Source organism: Oncorhynchus mykiss, chromosome 9 (genome assembly GCF_057628025.1).
Source record: "Oncorhynchus mykiss isolate SJ-2025 chromosome 9, ASM5762802v1, whole genome shotgun sequence".
Taxonomy (NCBI): domain Eukaryota; kingdom Metazoa; phylum Chordata; class Actinopteri; order Salmoniformes; family Salmonidae; genus Oncorhynchus; species Oncorhynchus mykiss.
Genome location: NC_143030.1, coordinates 53,093,437 through 53,118,509, shown reverse-complemented (window position 1 = coordinate 53,118,509; position 25,073 = coordinate 53,093,437). Strand labels below are relative to the sequence as shown.

Below are 25,073 nucleotides of genomic sequence, written 5' to 3'. Positions count from 1 at the left end.
TTCTACCATGAAGAATAGTAGTGAAGACATCAACACTATGAAAAACACACATATGGAATCAGGGAGTAAGCAAATAAGTGTTAACCAAATCAAAATATATTTTATATTTGAGATTCTTCAAAGTAGCCACCCTGCTGAAAAACAAATGATAGTCCCACTGAGTGCAAACCAGATGGGATGGCGTATTGCTGCAGAATGCTGTGGTAGCCATGCTGGTTAAGTGTGCCTTGAATTTGAAATATTCCTAGTGTTTTTTGGCACAAGCAAGTCTCTTCTTATTATTGGTGTTCTTTAGTAGTGATTTCTTTGCAGCAATTCGACCATGGCCTGATTCACAGTCTCCTCTGAGCAGTTGATGTTGAGATGTGTATGTCACTTGAACTCTGTGAAAAAATGTATTTGGACTGCAATTTCTGAGGCTGGTAACTCTTATGAACTTATCCTCTGCAGCAGAGGTCACTCCTTTCCTGTGGCGGTCCTCATGAGAGCCAGTTTCATCATAGCCCTTGATGGTTTTTGCGACACCGCTTGAAGAAACTTTCAGTTCTTGAAATGTTCCGTATTGACTGACCTTCATGTCTTAAAGTATTGATGGACTTTCGTTTCTCTTTGCTTATTTGAGCTGTTCTTGCCATAATATGGACTTGGTCTTTTACCAAATAGAGCCATCTTCTGTATACCACCTCTACCTTGTCACAACACAAATGATTGGCTCAAAGGCGTTAAGGAAAGAAATTCCACAAATTAATTTAACAAGGCACACCTGTTAATTGAAATGCATTCCAGGTGACTACCTCATGAAGCTGGTTGAGAGAATGCCAAGAGCGTGCAAAGTTGTCATCAAGGCAAAGGGTGGCTACTTTGAAAAAGATCAAATATAACACTTTTTGGTTACTACATGATTCCGTATGTGTTATTTCATAGTTTTGATGTCTTCACTATTATTCTACAAAGTAGAAAATAGTAAAAAATAAATACAAACCATGTAAAGAGTGGCTGTGTCCAAACGTTTTACTGGTACTGTATGTGGTACATGCGAGAGAGTTTGAAGTGAGCAGACACATCCAATACTTTCAAATACTGATAAAACATCTAAACAAAACAAATGATTCCATTGTTCACCTGTTGTTTAAAAAAAAACAGGACATCTTAAGAAACATTTTAATCAAATTCTTACGTTTCCATTTCATTTACAAAAGTACCAAAACAAAATCCAAAAGTCTAATTTTACGAAGTGCTAGGGAGTGAGGAGGCATAACAATAAGACTAGGAATGTTTGTGATTACACATACTCTGTAATGGCGGTCAAGCCCCGCTCTCCCCAATTGGAGAATGGTGGAGAGCTGATCTGGAGGCATTTGGGTCCATTACAAATGAATACATTTAAAACAAAAACATGAGAAATGGAAATTACCAACAAGTTGTAAAGTGTCATTACTGTTACATTAAACAACAAAGACTATATTTTAACACTTTATTGAACAGGGTAGTTTTAGGGGAGATTGTTTGTCATGGTAAACTTCTGTGGGTCCATTTTTCAGTGTAAATCATTAACTACAGCATCTTTATACAAATATGTCTGGACAATATCAAATCATGCGGAAAACAACAAATTGAAAGACCATATGAGCAATCTGTGCTTTTAATTTCCATCATAAATAAATGATCTAGATCACAAAACAGAAGAGAGATTGGGGCAATGCTACTTTGGCACACTTGTAGGTTTGGATAAGAGGCTTGTTGTTCTTGTTTTTATGGCAACTCATTCCATTAGTGCATTGTTCCTACAATTTTTTCAACCAGCATACACTGCCAGAATAACTCTCATATAATACCATTGTCTAAATTCATCAGAGCTGATTAGTTTTAAAGTGCAGCAAAGTGTCTGGTTGTGAAAAAGGGTCTTGGTATTACCCCTTCATACAAAATAGTTGGTGGATAGTGGACAGGATGACATAGCATCATCATCTTCATGGCCTCTTGGGTTTTGTCTTCACTTCTGTTAAATGGCAGCCTGCTACAGGTCATTCAATGTCATACATGTGCTAAAGGCTGTCATAAATAGGTGTGTGCTCTTCCATTTGTTAAAATATATGTGTGTTATTTTTTTTTCAATAGGTATAGTTATAATAACAGTAAGTGCCTTTAAATACTATTGGTCTATAGTTTTTATATGATATGAAAATTCTGTTTCTCTTTGTATTTCAATTCTGTTTCAGTGTAGATTAAAAAAAAGATGTATCTGTGATAGGGCAAGACAACAGGGTTGTTTTACGGGTGTAAATGCCTCTTTCAACACTCATAAGGAATGCTTCATACTCATGACATGACATAAGCTATACAAACAGCCCCTATGTCCCATCCTTTAGATCCGACTGGGAAACAAAAAATCTTCATTTAAAATTGCGATTTTGGACTGGTTTAAATCCCAAAGGCCATCAGGAGAAACCTCTTAGCTACTTCTCAGATTAACCTCTGACCCTATCTGTGACCCTAGTCTTTCATCACATCACACACACCCCAAGTTCAGTGGGCTGGCAGTGGAGGGCAGGCCGATGGGATGAACGTGGGGTCAGTAGGTGAGAAATGCCCTGGGGTGATGTGTCTATGTGTTGGGAGTGGCTATGAGACGGGCTGGCAGTGGTGGGGGAAGCAGTGGTACGCCACACACACCAACATACACGTGCGGTGAGATGTGGGGTGATACACACTGTAGTGCAGGGTGGGTGGGGTCTGAAGTCATCATAACCTGGTGTGTACATTGGCGATGATCTCTGGTGGAAGGTCCTTGATGGGGAGGTCCCCCGTCTCACCCCCGCTATCCCCCGGCCCATGGTCGGTGCTCTCACAGCTGCTCTGGGGTGACTCTGGAGGGGGCTTGTACAGAACACTGGCCAGCAGGAAGAACAGTGTGCCGAGAACCTGACAGAAAGAGGGAGGGAGGGAGGGAATGAGACATGCACTACAGTTAAAGTAGGGAGAATAGAATTCTCTCTAAGTTAAACAAACATTTGATATGGTTACGAGTATAAAGAAAATACTTGAACACAATCCTCCACCTGCAACAGGCGTAGATAACAGCCCAGACAACTTGTAGGCCTTGAGTTACCTTGTAGATGATGCCAGCAATAAGGGTGTAGCGGCTCATGGCAGAGTTCTGGTAGAGATGGCAGGAGCCCTGCTCTCCACACTGGTCCTCCCACAGCAGGCATGAGATGTCGATCACAGAGCCAAATGCTATCGGGCCTGGGATCCCACCTTCAGGAAGAACATATCACATCATATAATGCTTGTTGTTGGGAATGTCAGGCTACAAGGCCATTAATCAAATCAAATCAAATTCAGCAAGAGCATACAGTACCTAGACTTCGCACCACAATCCATTGGATCCCCAGTCCAAAGGACCTCTGGTTGTCTGGAACACACCTGGAGGGGGAGAGCAGTTTATAACAGGACTATATCACTGAGTTCTCCCTCCCTTTAGTCTGTCTGATCCGTACCCACCTGAGGGTAGCGGTGAGGGCTGGTATACTACACAGGAAGGTGAAGGAGATGATGATGAAGAGGAAGGTGAGGAAGGCTGGCCTGTGGCTACAGGAGCTGGTGCATTTCCCATCCAGTGCCAGGCCCTCCTGCCCCGATGTCACATTCCCACCCACCACACAGCTGCAGCCCAAGTACACCTGCACAGGGACACACCAGACAGAGGAGACAGTCAGTCAAAGTCAACACTTACAGTTGAAGTCGGAAGTTTACACTGAGGTTGGAGTCATTAAGACTCGTTTTTCAACAGCTCCACAAATGTCTAACAAACTATAGTTTTGGTAAGTTGGTTAGGACATTTACTTTGTGCATGACACAGATTATTTCACTGTATCACAATTCCAGTGGGTCAGAAGTTTACATACACTAAGTTGACTGTGCCTTTAAACAGCTTGGAAAATTCCATAAAATTATGTCATGGCTTTAGAAGCTTCTGATAGGCTAATTGACATCATTTGAGTCAATTGGAGGTGTATCTGTGGATCTATTTCAAGGCCTACCTTCAAACTCAGTGCCTCTTTACTTGAAATCATAGGAAAATCAAAAGAAATCAGCCAAGACTCAGAAAAACAATTGTAGACCTCCACAAGTCTGGTTCATCCTTGAGAGCAATTTCCAAACGCCTGAAGGTACCATGTTCATCTGTACAAACAATCGTATGCAAGTATAAACACCATGGGACCACGCAGCCATCATACCGCTCAGGAAGGAGATGCGTTCTGTCTCCTAGAGATTAACGTACTTTGGTGCGAAAAGTGCAAATCAATCCCAGAACAACAGCAAAGGACCTTGTGAAGATGCTGGAGGATACAGGTACAAAAATATCTATATCCACAGTAAAATGAGTACTATATCGACATAACCTGAAAGGCAGCTCAGCAAGGAAGAAGCCACTGCTCAAAAACCATCATAAAAAAGCCAGACTACGGTTTGAAACTGCACATGGGGACAAAGATCGTACTCTTTGGAGAAATGTCCTCTGGTCTGGTGAAACAAAAATAGAATGTTTGGTCATAATGACCATTGTTATGTTTGGAGGAAAAAAGGGGATGCTTGCAAGCCGAAGAACACCATCCCAACCGTGAAGCATGGGGGTGGCAGCATCATGTTGTGGGGGTGCTTTGCTGCAGGAGGGACTGGTGCACTTCACAAAATAGATGGCATCATGAGGTGTGAAAATTATGTGGATATATTGAAGCAACATCAAAACATCAGTCAGGAAGTTAAAGCTTGGTCGCAAATGGGTCTTCCAAATGGACAATGACCCCAAGCATACTTCCAAAGTTGTGGCAAAATGGCTTAAAGACAACAAAGTCAAGGTATTGGATTGGCCATCACAAAGCCCTGACCTCAATCCTATTTTAAAATCTGTGGGCAGAACTGAAAATGCGTGTGCGCACAAGGAGGCCTACAAACCTGACTCTGTCACACCATTCCCAGGAATGGGCCAAAATTCACCAAACATATTGTGGCAAGCTTGTGGAAGGCTACCTTAAATGTTTGACCCAAGTTCAACAATTTAAAGGCAACGCTACCAAATACGAATTGAGTGTATGTAAACTTCTGACCCACTGGGAATGTGATGAAAGAAATAAAAGCTCAAATAAATAATTCTCTCTACTATTATTGTGACATTTCACATTATTAAAATAAAGTGGTGATCCTAACTGACCTAAAACAGGGAATTTTTACTATGATTAAATGTCAGGAATTGTGAAAAACAGAGTTTCAATGTATTTGGCTACGGTGTATGTAAACTTCTGACTTCAACTGTGTTGTTACGGTCGTTTAGAGATAGAGACCAAGGTGCAGCGTTGTAAGCGTACATCTTACTTTATTTTGATGAACACCAACAACAAAAAATAAAATTTTAACGAACGTAACGTTCTGCAGGCTACAGAGTAACTGTACAAAAACAAGATCCCACAAACTCAGGTGGAAAACAGGCTGCCTAAGTATGATCCCCAATCAGAGACAACGATAGACAGCTGCCTCTGATTGGGAACCATACCCGGCCAACAAAGAAATAGAACACATAGATTTGCCCACCCAAGTCACACCCTGACCTAACCAAATAGAGAATAAAAAAGGCTCTCTAAGGTCAGGGCGTGACATGTATACTGGCTATCATTCATCTTCATTAACTAATGTATCTAATTTATTTAATGTATCTTCATTCATTCATCTTCATCTAACACAGACCTGTTACACAGACCCTGCCCATCGGTTTTTACAATTTGAGTTCTAACCAAAGTGAGATCTTTGCTGAAGGTTTGGTTCATTACCTGTCTGCCTGTTGAGATCTCTGTGTGGTTGATTGTGCTGCATCCTGCATGGCATGGGGAGTAATACATCACACCGTCGGCTCCACAGACCGGGTTATAGAGCTCTCGTAAACAGTGGCAATCTGCATTACACCCCACCGTCAGGTTGCCCCCCAACAAAGAGCTGAGAGAGGGAGAGAGAAAGAGTTGAAAGGTTATTTTCTATGACCTCCATGATTAATATGTGTTGCTCTGTATGCAGTAGTATTTATTCTACTGTGTTATTAATGTTAATTAGCCTGCAAACCAGTCTGTTTAGCTAACACTTCACTCCTTAAACTCTGTGTCATTCCAAAACTATTCGGCGGTATGTAACCTAAACAGACTTGTACCATGGCTAACTGTTGATCGTTTCGTGGAATGGAACTGGCATAGGACAATAAGGAGCTGGTCTAGTTGTTGACTAGCTAAATATATTCATTTCCTTGAAGGGGAATGTCTTGTCTTTCACATTGTGCAGAGACATGCAGCTGACAAACTAAAAGTTTTAGACTGTAAAATACTTGTCAAACAGCATACCCTCCTCTCCTCCCCTGGTGGGTTGTACAATCCCTCTGCTTCCTCTCTGTTTATTAGTATTCCACAGCCAGAGGGCATCAACTAATGTGTAATCAACTCAGTGTTAATGTGTGCTGCTTTAATGTTGAGTCATTTGTGTTGTTTACTGTGGGCTACTCTGTATGCTTTTTTTTGTTTCTTAAGATTTTCACAATTCAATTGAGCTCGTCCTGATTTTCACCTAAATATCCTGACCATATGATAATGTAACATTACAGAAATAATGTCATATATTATAAAGGACACCGATGGTCTGTCCATTGCGCCTAGTCTGGGTTTACCTGTTGCGGAGGTTGTTGGCTTGCTCATAGTACTGTTCATTGTACTTCTTGTTGTACTGATGGCCCGGTGGCAGGTTGCTGCGGTAGGGAGCGGTCACCCCGGCCATAGGGACATTGGGACAGTGGATGAGGAAGATGAATATGGCCAGGAGACTGACGAGGGCACACACCATGCAGAAACGGATGATGCCACGGCAACGTAAGTTCAGCTTCTTCACGATGTAGCCGCCCAGGAAGGTGCCACCTCCGCCCGCGGGCACCACCATGTAGCCTGGTGGGGTTAAAGGGAAAGTTAATACCCATGTGTATGTGAGGGACGAGGATGGATGAGGATGGAAGAGGATGGAAGCATAACTAGCTAAATGGTAATAGTGTGACTAAAAGAAGAGTGGTAGATGAGGAAGGGCCCTAATATAGTGGAGGGGGTAGGTGGTGTTTCAAATAGACAATGTGCTATAAGTGCATGTTTGTGTATGGGGTAATGTTAGTTGTCTGGTTCAGTAGTCTCTCACCGAACCATGTGGCTGCCTCAGATGCACTCAAGCTGAACTGAGACTCCAGGAACTTTGGGCCAAAGGTGGACATGCCAGCGATGAGGGTGGCCTCCGTGGCCCCCGCCAGACACAGGAAGAGGAAGGGAGGGTTCTTCAGCAGGAGCAACACTGACCTGGAAAGAGAGAGAGCGAGTGAGAGAGAGCGCAAGAGAGTTCTCTTTAGTAAGACCTTATCTTCTTAATTAAAGGTCCATCCCTGACCCTGGAAAATAAATACTTTACTACCATGTTATACGATGTAATCACTGTCCTGTTTCCTCTCAGTAATCCCCTGTTGCCATGGAGAACCAGCTGGCTTTCTGAGCTCAAGTGGGGTACAGGACACATAATAAACACTGTAGCTATGCATGGAGGGATTACACTATCGTATGTATGTTGTATATCTGTGTGAGAGTTATGAAGTAAGAGTGTAGGGATTTCTGGTGGTCCCTCTAGTGTCCTAGAGTGTATGGCCACCTACCTAGGCATGTCCTTCACTGACTTCCCAAACTGAGGATCTGATGCACTGGCCTGACTGCCATCTTTCAGCTGGTGAGCCTCAGATACCCGCATGGCCACATACTTCTGAGAGCCTAGAGAGAGAAGGGGGGAAATAGAGATATTCATGTTGATGGCAAAGATTGGGGTAGTTGCTGATCTGATTGTTTAGTGCTCTGTGGTGCTGGTGAAGTAACACTAAATTGGTAAGTAACCTGGTAGTTGGCGTGGGTAGCCCAGGATGGGCAGGGCGATGACCAGCGCTGCTGCCCCTCCTGCAAGGAAGCCAATCCACCAGGCCCCCACCCACAGAGGGTTCTCTGGAGTCAGCTCCGTTCTACACACAGGGAAGGGGCACGGAAGGAGGAATGAAGAAGATGAGAAAGAGACAAAAGAGGGAGAAAGAGTGTGCTAGGGGCAATAATTAAGTTCAGAGCTTTTTTTTGGGGGGGGGGGGGATTTGAGCAAAGGTTACACTACAAATGGCCACTAGATGGCACTATTCTTTATCTGTAGAAAGATTTTGCTCTGCTGCCATCTCCAATTTTAAGGTGAACCATTTTTATACAGTCTATGGGTCTAACTGATCTAGAAACGGTAAGCACAGCTACCTTAAGTGGCTAACTCCCTGAGGTTAGTCCAGGTGTATGGTAGGTGGAGACAGAACAACTGAGGTACTCACGTCATGTGAACCTCTGTGTAGATGTTGAGAAAGTGTCCTCCTAGAAGGTACCCTGCTGCTGGACCCACGATGGCTGCTGTATAGAAGATTCCTGAGGAAACAGAGACCAGAGGAGAGCTGCGTGCATCAGTTAGGGACTTCCTACTTCCTTTCAATTAAGTAAAAATACCTAAACGTTCCTGCTTTGATGGTTTGGTTTTCATCTGCGTTGTTTAAATGTGATAGATAAGCTCGCAGAAAAAGAGCGAATTCACTGAATCCTCGCTGGGGTACGCAAGGTGGAGATTGTCTTCGATTGCCTCTGTTGCCTTTGAAATTAGGAGAGCGGGGAGAGTCACAATTCAAGGGCATATTATTCATGTCTTTGGTGAAACTGCTGAATGGAAAGATGGGAAGTCTAAGGGAACCTGAAAAGGTCAAAATTGTAGGCCTCATTCTGGGTGTGACATTGATCCTGCTTGATGGTAGGTCAATAGGGAACGTCAGATGTGGCGGGGGTTTCTGTGGCTTGTCTGCTGAACCTCAGGTGGAGACATAACGTCGCACACATCCAATTTCAACAATTTTCAACTACAATCGAGCTCAATCAACAGGGATGTAACAGTCTGTTATTGTTTTAGAGTTAAATACTGCCTTTCCGAGCCATTAGATATAACCCTAACTTTCACATCTAAGACCTCTTTCTTTAAGAGTCTTTCTCTAATATGTGAATTCTCGAAGGACTAATCTATTCACCAATTACATCAGCGAAGCAGGCTCTGCTCTCATCCTGACTAGTTTTCTGTCATTATAACTTGTCTGACAAGTCTCACAGCATCCTGGTTACTGCTTCTGTGCAGCGTGGGTCATTCTGTGGACACACCTAATGGAGAAGTGACCACAGGGTTATAGATCACACAGGATATCAGTCATCACAGCAGCCACAAATACTGGCAGCACACTTCAAGAGTAGCATGAAGCAAGTCTAGACCCCTCAAACTCAACCCCACTGCATTTTTTCATTGTTCCCCTATAGTCAGGGACTGATTTAGACCTGTGACACCAGGTGGGTGCAATTAATTATCAGGTTGAACAGAAAACCAGCAGGCTACAGACATCATAGGGTAAGAGTTGAGTACCCCTGGTTTAGACCATAAGCAAATCAAGTAAGTCATCTACAGTTCACAGTTCCTTTGATAGTACATTTACTGTTTTTAGTTACGTTAAAATCAAATATTGTAACATTATTAAACACAATTAAAGCTATTCTCTGATGGATGACAAATATGTGCACCAGATAAAATCTGAAAAGTACACTTGAGAAAATACACGTTCCAAAAAAGATTAGATAGAACAATGGTCCTACAGTCAGTGCTTAGTGACTCACCAATGTACACTGGAGCATAGCTGGACTTGACATTCTCATCCAGGTAGGTGACCCCCAGAGTGTACAGGGGAGTGGCTCCCACCCCGTGCAGGAACTGGCCCAGCATGAAGACAAAGCGGTAGCTGGACAGGCCCCCACCCTCGCTATCATGGCAAGGGCTGGTACGGTTCCCTGTGCACACCCCTGTCCGCTCAGGAATGCTGACATGGTATGGGGGAGTGGTGAAGTGAGGCAGGGCGAACACCAGAGAACCTAGCGCCATGACTAGCACCCCCCAGCCCAGCCAACGAGGCTTGTGCCCCGTCCCACCAAAGTAACTGACGAAGGCCAGGCACACACAGGCAGCGATGTCGTAGGAGCTGGCGATGAGCCCGGCCTGGTAGCTACGCAGGTCAAAGCGCCTCTCTATGGAGGTCACCACAGTGTTGATGAAGCCGTTGATGATCATGCCCTGGAGGAAGGAAGCCACACAGAGGAAGAAGAGCACCCAGCGAGGGGTGTTGAAGGTCTGGATGGATCGGGGCGTCAGGGCCCCCCAGCCACACAGCCCTTCTGAGTCCGTGGAGATTAATTTGAGGCCTAGGGGGGTCTCTGCGGGCACCTCAACCCCGTAAAGCTGTCCAGGCAGAGGGGCAGAAGCCCTGGTGAGGATGAGGTGGCAAGCAGGGCCTTCTCCAGCAGGGCTGCCGGGGCCTGAGCCCACTGGGCTATCCTCGTGAGAGTTCAAGGGGCTGGGTGTATCCAGGGATGGGTCCATGGTGCCATTCTGGAGGTCCAGGAGCTCCTGCTTGGAGCTGAAGGAGGTGTCGGCATTAAGTAGGATGGGCATGGCTCCAGGGAGAGGCTCTCTGAGAGGGAGAGAGGGGCCTGGGAGACAGGGTAGTATTTTGGGGGAGGGAGAGACTGCTAAAAGATAAGGATGCTGTTCTCCTGTAGGCTACTGTCTGTACCCAGTATGTGCCTATGCCATGGAGCTGTCAAAGTCTCTGCATGTGGAAAGCACAGCTCTGCAGGAGGGCCACTATACCGGGGAATGGACAGGATGTGCCATTCTGGAGCCTCTGGGAAACTTCATCCTAAAGAGAAGAGAGAACAGGACATATTTTGAAAATATAAAAATGTTGGGATAAAAAAAATCATAATTCTAATATAGCACATTAATTTAAGCCAATTCCTTTGTCTAGTGCGTGCTGACAGGGGACATCTGTCTCTGGTTGGGTTTAGCCAGGTCTCATGGTTTAGCCAGGTCTCTATTATCCTCGTGTGATGGTGCCCAGGGCATTGGAGCGGTCCATAGGACCAGAACAAAACACTAACGGAATAAGCTCTGCATGGTAGCTTTAGCACAACTATCACTGCTTTCTCTTATCTGTCCAGACCCACAGGTTTCCCCCAAAAAACACAGCCCAGTGGGCTAAAATTGGTTGAATCAACGCTTTTTTTCCACGTCATATCAACACATTTTTGTATGTGTTGCCATTGAATCATCATAGAAAACTGATTGAATTTGCCAAAAGTCTTCAACATATGAGTAATGGCGCTGCATTGGATAGCATTCGTTGTACAGGCTACTGACCAATTCTGCTATTTTTAGTGTTTTTTCTGCGCTGATATTAATTTCTTTGGTACATAATGTTTCCACTATGACCGAAAAGAGCTTCTGGACATCAAAACAGTGATCACTAACCTCGATTTGGATGAAGAATTCTACTTCAACGAGTCGGAGGAGCAGGACATACTGCTCACCCTGGAAAGGCCCTAATCCCAGAAACACAGAAAATGAAACAATTGCATAAGAGAGGCCAACTTACGGGCACCCTGACGAAACTACATCGGTGAGTACATAAACCGCCTCTACCCTACATTCTATTGGCGAATGCATAATCACTGGACAACAAACTGGACGAGAATCGTTCAGGACTATCCTATCAACGGGACAGTGGTGGAACAAGGGCATGGATAATATACATCAAGCTATTTTATCTATTCATCGGCAGGACAGAAAGGCAATGTCAGGTAAGCTCAAGGGAGGAGGTGTGTGTCTCTATGTTATTCCAATGGAATTGAGGAGTTTACCACATCAGTCACCGGCTTCATTAATAAGCACAACAATGACTTTGTCCCAATAGTGACCTTACGTACATATCCCAACCAGAAGCAATGGATCACAGGAAAAATCCTCACTGAACTAAAGGCTAGAGCTTCTGCTTTCAAGGAGCGCCACGCTAATCGAGACACTGATAAGAAATTCCGCGATGCCCTCCGACGTATCATCAAACAGGCAAAGCAGGACTAAGATCGAATACAGGACTAATCCTACTACACCGGCTCTGATGCTTGTCGGATCTGGCAGAGCTTGCTATCACAGATTACAAAGGGAAGAAAAAAATAACGGTAATATCTTAAGTTTCACTGAGATGTCCTTGAATAACGACACAGATAATATAGAGCTGGGTGGTGATGTCTGGTAAGACGAGGGGCGGGTCTGAGTCTATTTGTCAATAACTGCTGGTGCGCAATGTCAAATATTTTAAATATCAAAGTCTCGAGGTATTGCTCGCCTGAGGTGGAATACCTCATGAAAACATCTTGTGTTACTTTTCTTTAATTTTTTTTTTAAACTTTAGTTTATTTAGTAAATATTTTCTTAACTCTTCTTGAACTGCACTGTTGGTTAAGGGCTTGTAATTTACATTTCACCTTAAGGTCTACACCAGTTGTATTCGGCGAATGTGACAAAAAGTTTGATTTGATTTGAAACACTGCTCTATTACACCCCACACTGCTCTGCCCACCTGGATAAGAGGAACACCTGTGTGAGAATTCTGTTCATTGGCTACATCTCAGCGTTCAACACCATAGTGCCCTCCAAGCTCATCACTAAGCAAAGGACTTCCTGACAGGCCCCCCACAGGTGGTGAGTGTAGGCAACAACACATCCGCCATGCTGACCCTCAACATGGGGGCCCCTCAGGGGTACTGTTTAGTCCCCTCCTGTACTTCCGGTTTACACATGACTGCACGGCCTTGCACGATTCCATCATTAAGTTTGCCGATGATGGTGGTTGACCTGATCACCAATGACGATGAGACAGTCTATTGGGAGGAGACTGTCAGAGAACAGACAGTGTGATGCCAGAAAAACAACTTCCCCCTCAACATTAGCAAGACAAAGGAGTTGATTGTGAACTAAAGGAAACGGAGGGGAGCACGCCCCCATTCACATCGATAGGGCTGTAGTGGAGCGGGTCGGGAGCTTCAAGTTCCTCAGTGTCCACATCACTAAGGATCTATCATTGTCCACACCAGTGGTGGAAAAAGTACCCTATTGTCATACTTGAGTAAAAGTAAAGATGCCTTCATAGAAAATGACTCAAGTAAAAGTGACCCAGTAAAATAGTACTTGAGAAAAAGTTTTTAAAAGTATTTGGTTTTAAATATACTTTAGTATCAAAAGTAAAAGTATAAATAATGTAAAAAGCAAACCAGACGGCACTATTTTATTTTTTGTCTTTAGGAACATAGTAAAGAAAAAGTAAAAGTACAGATAACCCAAAAAACTACTGAAGTAGTACTTTTAAAATATTTTTGAATTAAGTTCTTTACACCACTGGTCCATACACACCAACACAATTGTGAAGAGGGCACAACAGCGCCTCTCCCCCTTCAGGAGGCTGAAAAGATTTGGCATGGGCCCTCAGATCCTTAAAAAGTTAAACAACTGCACCTTTGAGAGCATCTTGACTGGCTCCATCACCGCTTGGTATGGCAACAGCTTGCCATCCGACCCCAAGGTGCTACAGAAGGCCGAGCTCCCTGCCATTCAGGACCTCTTTTTTTTTTCTTTCTCTTTTTTTACCCTGTTTTATCGTCAATTTTGTGGCATCCAATTGGTAGTTACAGTCTTGTCTCATCGCTGCAACTCCCATACATACTTGGGAGAGGTGAAGGTTGAGAGCCGCACGTCCTCCGAAACACAACCCAACCAAGCCGCACTGCTTCTTGACACAATGCCCACTTAACCCGGAAGCCAGGAAACACAGGAGGAAACACCGTGCACCTGGCGACCGTGTCAGCGTGCACTGCGCCTGGCCCGCCACAGGAGTCGCTAGTGCGCGATGGGACAATGACATCCCATTGGCCAAACCCTCCCCTAACCCTAACGACGCAGGGCCACTTTTCGATTATTTCTCTATTTTCTTTCTCTCTGCATTGTTGGGAAGGGCCCATATATAAGCATTTCACTGTTAGTCTACACCTTTTGTTTACAAAGCATGAGACAAATAAAATTTGATTTGATTTGTAAGGGAATTTCATATTTTTTCACCTAACTTTGAACTTAAATCCAATGACAGGGTGCAATTTTTTGCTGATTTCCTGTTGAAAATCACATTAATTGACAACTCAAACATGTGTAAATCAAAATCCCACATTTTACATGAAGACATATCTAGTCAGTGACTGTTCCCTATATACTGTACTCTACTGACTCTCATTGTGCTCCATGAATGAAGGTGGAAACACTTTGAAAAATATCTTGGACTAAACAATGGTACCATATGAGGGTAATAATGTATACAAATAAACCCACTGATTGCATTTGGTGCTGTGGAACAGAAGGTAGAGAGCACAGGCTAACAGGTGAACCAAAGGTCATCCATCAGAGCATCGCCTGACCCCTCGATCTCTTACCCCACCTTACCTCGCCTCCACTTCTCATTCCCCACACCGAGTAAACAACTTAAAATGGATGGTAAGGCAGAGAGAAGTACTGAAATGTATGCCTAACTCTGTGAAGGGCTGTGTGTGTGTCCATGGTTCAGACAGCTGACCACAGACACAATAGGTTTCTGCATCAACAGCCCTATGCTTACATTACACTGTTAAACAATGCAAAACACTAAAATATGAAACAGAAACACACTGCCCTTATACCCTAGGCATAGGAGTGATTGACATTAAGCACAGTGTTGCCAATTTAGCAACTTTGTTTCTGTATTTAGCGAGTTTTCAGGCCTGTCAAGTTTTGTTTAAAAAAAAAAAAACGACATCCGCCTACTTTTCAGGCTGCCTTGGTTTTACCACCAATGGTTTTAATAGGATTTAGCAACTTTTCCCATCAATTCTGGCCTAAATGAGAGTGGGAGAAGCTGTCTGTGCAACAGATGTCACTGCAATTACCATTTAACCTGTTAGGTATAGTTTGTTTGTAACAGCACTCACTACTTGTAGCTGTATAGTCTGTTAATTTGTGTGGCTGGTCTTGGCTAGCTTAATGTTCCGGTCGGTAGGTAGCTTGCACTCACTCACGTGGCTGCTAGTGCTGTTGTGAAAAAAATTCTAAGTAGTGAAAACGCTCTGGAGCAGACAATGTTGAAATGCAATCTTTAGACATGTTGTACTTTTCTTAAATGTAGTTTTGTAATTTACTAAAACAAGCACACAGCAAGAACATTTTGTTTGAAAAAGATGAAGTTTTTGCTGTGAGCCAATGGGGTAACCTAGATAACCACAGGTTGTTTTCCTCACAGGTGGGCGGGGCCGCGACATTCTATCTAATACCAACGCGAACTATGAGCTTACTAGCTATTATTCACCGGGTGGTTTGGAATTCCCATTGTTACGTCCTATCCTGCCCATGATATGCTTAAGTGACAATGCCCAAAAAGCTAGTGTTCTAAGGATATATTGGCACGGGTCGTCTCAGGCCCGGAAAACCATGCAAATATTAACCCCAAACACCGGCTTAGAGGGTATTAACACTTTTATACAATGGGTTACCGACATATTGAAATAATGATTGACATATTTTCATTAAAAACTTTATTTTGATTCATTTATTCATACTTTTTCATCCTTCCAAGATATAGTCCTGATACAAATCTAGGGTTGCAACCCGTTCATCTATCAGTCTGGTTGCCAGATTTGAGACCCAGTCATTTAGTATTTTTGTTCTATATCTATGGACGCGACCGAGTCGTTCGTTCTAAATGTTCCATTGCCATACTGGCTGGCAACGTTCTTATCCCTTGCTTGCCAGCTAGCCAACTAACTTACAGTAACGTCAAACAGTGCAGCCAGAATAACAGCAAGGTAGCTGCATTTGCATTTGATCATTAATCAGTTTTCTAGTGACATTTATTTGGATAGATCCATAACAACGAGCTAATGATGAACGATTTCGCCTGGCACAGAAAATGTACTCTGTCATCGGGACACTATTGTTCAGAGGAGCTAGCCAACAGCATATCTAACACAATCACTTCAAATTGAATCTGGAAAGACAGCAAACTAGCTGCATTTCGTTTTCTATTGACATTTCGTTGTATATATATATATCCATAAAAATGACCCCAGCTGATTCATTATTTCGACTGGCTGAGAAACGTTGCCTGCCTGTCTGTCTCGTCCCGACTCCTGAAACGTTCAATATTATGGGACATCTGGAGATGGAATTTCAATATTGAAATAGACAGCTAGGTTTATACAAATCTCTGCTTTTGACAATCAAAAAGAAATGGGAGATAATGTCAAGATGCTTTTTATAGTGGAGATCAAGTTTATAAATTGCCTGTCTGGGCTGAGGAGACAGTGGATTGAGCAGTGAGATGGAACAGAGTAAATAGGCATTTCAACGTCATAGCTTTTGCCGGTGGTAACTTGTGGAATATACACCAGCTAGAATGCGATAAGCATCCAGGATTAGATCCACCTGGGATTAAAGTGCATTATAAACTGGGTGGTTCAAGCCCGGAATGCTGATTGGCTATATCAGACCGTATACCACGATTATGACAAAACATTTATTTTTACTGTTCTAATTACGTTGGTAGCGGAAGTTACGAATGTAACTATGGTTCCACGAATACCTGGAAGACCGTCAGTACAGTTGAAATGATGGATTATATCCCTCGCATTCCGCACAGGTCAAGTAATAATAAACAACAAAGTCACGGATGTGACGTGACAGCATGGGAGGACCTGCCCCCCAGTTCATATAAAACTGTACGTCAAACCACGCACTGTCTCAGAGGATCTTCTTGACCAAAAGATTCAGAGTGACAGGAAAGTACTGACGGTCTTCCAGGTATTCGTAGAACCATAGTTACATTCTAAATGTCCATTCTACTTCATACCTTTCAGACCCTCAGTACGGTTGAAAGTACAGATGAATCATACCAACAAGGGCACAAGGAATAGCACTACTAATGCACCAGTGCCACTGGAAGAATGGCAGAGCCCATGGTGTGGAAGGATGTGACGTTGACCTTGTAAAATCTTGAGAACGTGCAGGGCGACGACCAGATAGCAGTAGCGCACATCTCATTCAGGGGGACGCCTCCCAGGACACTTCTGATCGCAGCCCAGGACACTTCTGGTAGAGCGATATATCACAGCTTCTGGGACAGGGAGCCCTACCTTGTAGGCCTGAGCGATGACATCCACAACCCACTGTGAAAGCCTCTGCTTGGATAATGCAAGGCCTATTGACTTCCCACCAAAGCACAGAAACAGCTGCTCTGACTTTCTGTAGTGTTCCGAGGCTTGTATATAGTGTATTATGGAACGGACTGGACACAAGAGATTTGATCGCTCCTCCTCCGCATTCTGGAAAGGAGAGGGGCAGTAGGCCACCAGTTCAATGGCTTGATTGATGTGAAGGGGTGATAAACCCCTTATGCAAAAAGGCTGGATTGGGCCATAAGGTCACACCTAGGTCATCTGCCTTCCATCGTAGGCAGACCGGGCTCATAGAGAGCTCACACACACATTTTGTTGTTGAAATAGCTAAGAGAAAGGCCATTTTCAGAGAGAACCATTTCATGCCCGGCTCCTCCGTATGCTTGAAAGGAGGTTTCATCCGATAATAGCAGGATCGCAGCCAATCAGTAGAGGGTCTGGCTATGGCCACACCCATAGCTGAAGTTTCTCTTTGCTGGGATGCCATATCCTGCATTCCAACTGTGAAAGCAGGTCCTGTCTGTGAGGCAGCTGCCATGGCACTCCCACCAGAAGACTGAGGAGGGTTGGAAAACAGGGTCTCGCTGGCCATCAGAGGGAAAGCATACAGAAGGCCCTGGCCATGTGTGGCCTAAGGTATCCATGCCCTGGAGAACCAGAGGGAGCAGTAGGATGTTTTACCTATGGCGAACAGGTCCACATGTGCTGTTCCAAACCTCTGCCATATCATCACTACTTGCGACAAAAGGTCGGCCACCTCGTCCACCTGGCCTGGGAGATGAATGGCTCATAGGAAGGCCAGATGTGGTAGGGCCCATATCAAGACTTGTTGGGCCACCTGTAGGGACCATACAGACCTCATTCCCCTTGATGGTTGATGTGGAACACCGTTGGTGTACAATGCCTTGCAAAAGCATTCATCCCCCTTGGCGTTTTTCCTATTTTGTTGCATTTCATGTAATGGACATACACAAAATAGTCCAAATTGGTGAAGTGAAATTTAAAAAAAAACTCTAAAATAAAAAGCGGAAAAGTGGTGCGTGCATATTTATTCACCCCTTTGCTATGAAGCCCCTAAATAAGATCTGGTGCAACCAATTACCTTCAGAAGTCACATAGTCAGTTAAATAAAGTCTAGCTGTGTGCAATCTAAGAGTCACATGATCTGTCACATGATCTCAGTATGTATACACCTGTTCTGAAAGGCCCCATAGTCTGCAACACCACTAGGCAAGGGGAAGCACCAAGCAGGCGGCACCAAGCAAGACCAAGGAGCTCTCCAAACAGGTCAGGGACAAAGTTGTGGAGAAGTACAGATCAGGGTTGGGTTATAAAAAAATATCTGAAACTTTGAACATCCCACAGAGCACCATTAAATCCATTATAAAAAAATGTAAAGAATATGGCACCACAACAAACCTGCCAAGAGAGGGCCACGCACCAAGCTGCAAAGCTCCACAGTGGAGATGGGAGTATCTGTCCATAGGACCACTTTACGCCATACACTCCACAGAGCTGGGCTTTATGGAAGAGTGGCCAGAAAAAAGCCATTGCTTAAAGAACAAAATAAGCAAACCCATTTGGTGTTCGCCAAAAGGCATGTGGGAGACTCCCTAAACATATGGAAGATGGTACTCTGGTCAGATGAGACTAAAATGTAGCTTTTTGGCCATCAAGGAAAACGCTATGTCTGGTGCAAACCCAACACCTCCCATCACCCCGAGAACACCATCCCCACAGGGAAGCATGGTGGTGGCAGCATCATGCTTTGCTGATGTTCATCGGCAGGGACTGGGAAAATGGTCAAATTTGAAGGAATGATGGATGCCGCTAAATACAGGGAAATTATTGAGGGAAACCGGTTTCAGTCTTACAGAGATTTGAGACCAGGACGGAGGTTCACCTTCCAGCACGACAATGACACTAAGCATATTGCTAAAGCAACACTTAAGGGGTTTAAGGGGAAACATTTAAATGTCTTGAAATGGCCTCAAGCCAATTGAGAATCTGTGGTGTGACTTAAAGATTGCTTTACACCAGCAGAACCCAACCAACTTGAAGGAGCTGGAGCAGCTTTGCCTTGAAGAATGGGCAAAAATCCCCGTCGAAAGATGTGCCAAGCTTATAGCGACATACACCAAGAGACTTGCAGCTGTAATTGCTGCAAAAGGTGGCTCTACAAAGTATTGATTTTGGGGGGTGAATAGTTATGCACGCTCAAGTTCAGTTTTTTTTTTTTTTTAGTTTGTTTCGCAATAAAAAATATTTTACATCTTCAAAGTGGTAGGCATGTTGTGTAAATCAAATGATACAATCCTCCCCCCAAAAAAATATATATTTTAATTCCAGGTTATAAGGCAACAAAATAGGAAAAATGCAAAGGGTGTGAATACTTTCGCAAGCCACAATATTGTCTGATTGTATCAGGACATGTTTGTGTTTGAGAACCGTCAAATAGTGACTCAGAGCTAGGTAAACTGTCTGAAGTTCTAGCACGTAGATATGCTCTTTCCTCCAGCGGGTCACCACTCTCCCTATACAGACCTGTGCTGCCACACTGCTCCCCAGCCTGTTAGCAAAGCGTCGGTCGTTACTACCTATTGCCTTGCCGGAATTGATCCGAGAGGGACACTTGTAGATAGGATAGGCTCTCTTCCTCTACGTCTGTAGAGTAGAGTAGCACACCCTTATCACCTGTATTTTGGTGTTTCTGTCACACTTGGGGTCCAAGCGGAGATCGTTGAACTACGCTTGTAGTGGACATAAAGACAGCTGGCCGAACAGTGTCACCGCAGAGGCCTCCGCGAGCATGCCCATCTGTTGTTGGAAGGTTCGTACCTTCACCAATGCAATCAATTGAAATTGTTGCAGAAGAAGAAGAATGCTGTCCACGAGCTGAGGTGTTATACATGCCCTCATTGTGTGGGAGTTCAGAGCCATGCCAATAACTTGGTTCAGAGTCAGCGCAGTTCCCTCGGCTGCACACTCGCGAAAGGGGGCCCAGATGAGACAGTCGTTGAGGTAAGGAAGGATCTTGATCCCTTGTAGGTGGAGGGAGCTCAAGGCTGCGCACACGCATCTTGTGAAGACATGAGGAGCCAGGGAGAGACCGAAGGGTAATACTGGAAACTGGTATCCCTGGCTCTGGAATGCGAACCGCAGAAAACGCCTGTGTTCCGGTAACACTGGAATGTGATAGTAAGTCCAGGGACGTGAACCATTGCCGGGTAGTGCTTTTTGGAAAACATTGAACCCTTTTAAATCCAGAACTGGACAGAAGCCTCCATCTTTCTTCGGAACCAGGAAATAGGTTGAGTAAAAGCCATCTTGCTGTTCTGATGCTTTTAATCTTGTGATTGCACCCTTACCAAGGAGGGATGTGATCTCCTGGTTGAGGGTGCACGCTTTCAGGGGTCATTCTGATCCCTGACAATGGTGGGGGTCGGCGTCAGAAATGCAGCCTGTACCCCTGTGAGAGGGTCATCACCACCCATGGGTCTGAGGAGTGAGATGCCCAGTAGGTCAGGTGCTGCTGGGAAAATCGGCCTACGACCGAGCCCTGCCATTCAGTTTCTGCCTCCACGCCTGTTTGTGTGGTTAGGGAGGCACTGACAATGACCATGGCCTGGCCTCTTGGGGGTTGGGGGGTGGCTGCATCGCCGTCTGGGGCTGGCGAGCACCAGTGTTAGGCTGGTGGTAGGACCAAGGGTGTGTGTACGGCTGGGCCAAGTGAGAACGGCGAGGTTCACGTGCATCACGCCTCCCTCTGCCACGACTGTGATGCCTGGTTTCTGGCCTGTGGGTCCCACAGTGGTGTAGACTAAGTCATCTGTTTTCTACGTTCGATGGCCCGCTCAGCCGCAGGTCCGAAAAGCAGTCCGGGGAACACTGGGATCTTTCTCAGCGTTTGTCTCAGAGTCATCAGACATTGGAGCTTAGGCGAGCCAGACCTGGCGATGAGTCACAACAAGGGTGGACATCAGTCTGCTTAGCTCTCTGGTCATGAACGCAAACGCTTGAAGAGATGTCATCCAGGTTGCAGAGGTCCAGGTCCTGTTTTGTGCTAGCATGAGCACTGAGAAGGACTTCCCAATGTGGGCCATACGGACCGCTGTGTTGTAGGCACGTGACAGTAGCTCCTCTTTGGCCCTGCACTGAGGTCTTGGGCAGCGGACTTCATCTTTCAAGGCTTCATCTGCGGAGAGCATCAGCTCTCCTATGCATACATCCACCTCAGGCATATGGTCCAGCCCATGTTGTTTTGCGTCACATATGGCAGATACCGTCCTACTGTCCTTACCGTGGTGGGCAAGTGCTCGCGGGTCACCCAACATCTCTGAAGCTCCGTAAGAAAAGCCGGTGAAGGTGGCACACTGAACGGTGTAGCTGCCGGTGCTTTTCTTAATGAACAGGTTAGCGGCAGGGGCTGTGGCTTGAGGGTGATCAAGCTCTAGCCTAGCTAAGGCCGCATGCAGGGCCGTGCATAGTGAGGCAGAGCTTCCTTCTGACTCTGTGTGATCAGAGCCCTGGAATGACTCCTCTGTCCCATCTTTAGCTTTGAGACTTAATGGACTTAATGGAGCAGGAGAGGTAACATGTTTAAATGTAGGCTTATTTATCCGAATAACACACAAAGGGAAGTTTAGGGAAAATACCCATCAGAGTTTTAAATAGTCGAAGGATGACTAGTGCCCGGTGGCCTCGATAACAAGCACAGCAGTGGAGGATATCTTGACATGGTTAGCACCGGAGTACTGTGGTCAGCACGAGACAAGGAAGCCAGATATCCTTCAATAAAAGGGAGCTGTCACACAGACTTGGAGGGCAAGTTTCGTGCTCTGACCCAGAGGTCACAGGCTGTTGGTGACAGACTGACAGTACACACAACTCACACAGAGTTTAGCTTACCCTCCTGAGAACTGGGAAGATGCAATCAATAAAAAGGGAGCAGCAGAGCAGTCAACTTGTGCGATACGGCTAAGCTAACATTGCGAGAAGAAATAAGAAACAGAGTGTGGTCTGATGTCCTCCCATGCTGTCACGTCACCGGCGTGACTTTGTTGTTACTAATACTTGACCTGCGCGGATACAGGTATCCTGTGGGTGTGTGTGTATATATCCTGTGTTCTTTTCTCTCCTTCTCCCCTCACAGGTGAAAATCATCACTCCCCAATCAGTCACCAAACAATCATCAATCAGAAGACACACCTCCTCCTCTTTCCTACCCAATCACAGTTCCTTTCCCTTGGTTTAAAAACCCTGGCAGTTGTTTGCTCGAGAGCTCAATCTCTCTGTAAATGCCATATGTCTGTAGATCGCTCTGTTTCACCCTCTCCTACTATGTCTCTCTATCGCTCTTTATGTATTGAGCTATTTTTTGTTTGAGCACCTCCATATCACTTTGTCCTCACCTGTGAGTATTGTTTTTGGTTATGGTGTTTGTTTGCTTGCTGGTGGGAAAAGGGGGAACCAAGACAAGTCGCCTATGGGCATACACTACCCGTGGGGAAACTTTGTTAAAAACACTAGTTAGAACTGGGCGGACCACCCACTGTGTAGTTAGTTAGCTGTTGTTGAAATAGGCTAGTTTAGGAGTGTTTTGGATGCTTATTGTTTCTTTCCTTGGGTCCAGCCCCCCATTACCATGTGTTTTCTAATAAACCATGTGTTTGACGGTAATTTAGTTGTCTGTGGTTATTTCGTTCTCACTTTTACCTTTTCACTATTATAATTTGCATGAGTCTCGTTACCATCCCCCCCCTAGACTGTCGGGCCAAAAGGGATTTGAGGAATATAATCCCTACTTTCAACCGTACTGGTGGTCTGAAAGGTATGAAGTAGAACCCGTTTATAATAGCAATAAGGCACCTCGGTTTGTGGTATATGGCCAATATACCATGGCTAAGGACTGTATCCAGGCACTCCGCAAGAACAGCACTTAGCCTTGGTATATTGGCCATATACCACACCCCCTCGTGCCTTATTACTTAAATAACTCACGACTAGGGGCTGCTTTGACCCAGTCATTCATTCTAATAATGCTATTCTATAGACATTGCTAAGATAATCAAATCATTGGAATTTTGATAGCTAGCAGAGATTCAATGATGATGAGAGAAAATAACTTCAGTAAATAAAGATTTAATAAAGGCCTACATAAGCAACAACTATTAGGGTTGGCAAGTCTAACGAAGTTAGTTGGTAATGTTAATAGTGTCGTTGATGGCACACGAGTGGAAGAACTGTCCATGGTCCTGGCGCTGGTTGGTGACAGCCAGTGCTTGCCTCTTCTTTGGCTGAAAATGGGACGCCCCACTCAAATCGTGCTAAAATGGCTATCCAGCACTTTCTGTTCTCCATGGTGCAGCCAATAACTATTGAGTGAGCTCTCACACCGATGACCATTCATAGCCATTATTCCCCTTGCCTCCAGGCCCGCACCATAACTTTTGCATTCTGAAGTAGCTACCCAAGCGGGCTGGATGTTTAGTTATTTTGTCATGTTTTGACCCAGTCGTTAATTTTAATCATTCAACATTGCTGTGCTAAACAAATCATTGGCATGTAACTAGCTAGCAGAGATGCAATGATGATGAGAGACAAGAACTTCAGTAAATGATTTAGCTAATAAATATCCAATAAGCGTGCGCTGGTTAATGAATGAATGGAATTCTGAGTGTTTATGGTTTCCATGGCCAATTGTTAGTTTCACATTTATTCTTGGAACAGGAGAGATCGCATTTGTAAAATTATACATTGTTGCACCGGTTATGGGCAGACAGGAAAAATGAATACAATCCAAACAAAATATTTTATGAATTTTATACTTGGGCTGCAGGACAGTGGAATGATGACATTAACACATCATGGTATTTTGCAGGAGCATTGTCCCACAACTCCCATATACTGTATCAACCAATTAGCATCCAGAATCCAAACAACCCATTTCATGAGACAATATACACATGGCCAGTACATTCATAAGAAGTACCATTGTTCATGTCATTACCTAGCAACACACTACTACCTTTACAGATCCACTGTCTCATCTGCCAAGCCATGCAATTTATAAACTTGTCCACTGTATAAAGCATTATACATTATGTCCAACATTTGTAACATGGTTGCAATATTGAAATTCAATCTCCACTGCGTCCCATAATAATGAATGTGTTGGAAGTCGGGGCAAGACAGACGGGCAGCTTTTCTCAGCCAGTCAAAATCATGTATCAGCATAATTTCTATGGATAGAAATAATTTTCTATAGAAAAACTGGTAAAACGAAACAAAATGCAGCTAGTTTGCTGTCTTTCCAGCTTCAGTGATTGTGTGGTAGCTGTGTAGTTGGCTATCTAGCAAGGGGGAAGAGCCTCCATAGCAACCATTTTTGCTTGCCATAGCAACCTGCACATTTCTGGAACTATCAACCAGCGCTTGGGTCGTTTTGTTTTACATGGCAGCCAATACGAATAGAATAATAACCAGAAAGTGCCTACAATTGCACTTGACAACCAATGTTAGTGAATGTAGCATCACCTTTTGTAGAAACTGTATGGTTGGGGAAAGAATCTTGCTTTTTAATGCTGGTAACCTGTTGTATAAAAGCAATACTATATGAGAAGCCATGTGTTATGACATTTTTATCATGGCTGTGGTGGTCTACGGCTTCGCCTTGGCTGTAACAGCCGTGATACAATTGTCATAACACATGACCTCATGTATTACTGCTTAAATCAAATTATACAGCTGACTCCATCTCATTAAACCTATTCCAACAGCAACGAAAAAGAACTGAAAGCCTTTAGTCAGATAACACTTGGATATTTC

The 25,073-nt window shown here is 44.4% G+C and overlaps 1 protein-coding gene across 5 annotated transcripts in view; it reads right to left on the bottom strand.

Moving 5' to 3' along the window:
• Positions 1–1,147: 1,147 nt before the first annotated feature.
• The window catches only part of LOC110532248 (solute carrier organic anion transporter family, member 4A1), a 40,883-nt gene continuing 16,957 nt past the window's right edge, over positions 1,148–25,073 (bottom strand). For 2 of the 5 annotated variants that reach the window (XM_036988190.2, XM_036988188.2), the window contains exons 2-13: positions 11,473–11,543; positions 9,786–10,861; positions 8,420–8,510; positions 7,953–8,074; positions 7,721–7,832; positions 7,219–7,373; positions 6,707–6,977; positions 5,829–5,991; positions 3,505–3,683; positions 3,362–3,426; positions 3,110–3,258; positions 1,148–2,922 (exon numbers count right to left, since the gene is read on the bottom strand). In XM_036988190.2, coding sequence (XP_036844085.2) covers positions 2,743–2,922; positions 3,110–3,258; positions 3,362–3,426; positions 3,505–3,683; positions 5,829–5,991; positions 6,707–6,977; positions 7,219–7,373; positions 7,721–7,832; positions 7,953–8,074; positions 8,420–8,510; positions 9,786–10,614 — 2,316 coding nt within the window. In that variant the 5' untranslated portion in view covers positions 10,615–10,861; positions 11,473–11,543 and the 3' untranslated portion in view covers positions 1,148–2,742. Of the gene's footprint in view, positions 2,923–3,109; positions 3,259–3,361; positions 3,427–3,504; positions 3,684–5,828; positions 5,992–6,706; positions 6,978–7,218; positions 7,374–7,720; positions 7,833–7,952; positions 8,075–8,419; positions 8,511–9,785; positions 10,862–11,472; positions 11,544–22,154; positions 22,240–25,073 lie in introns of those variants that run through there. The other 3 variants (XM_036988191.2, XM_036988192.2, XM_036988187.2) reach the window with 2 other exon arrangements.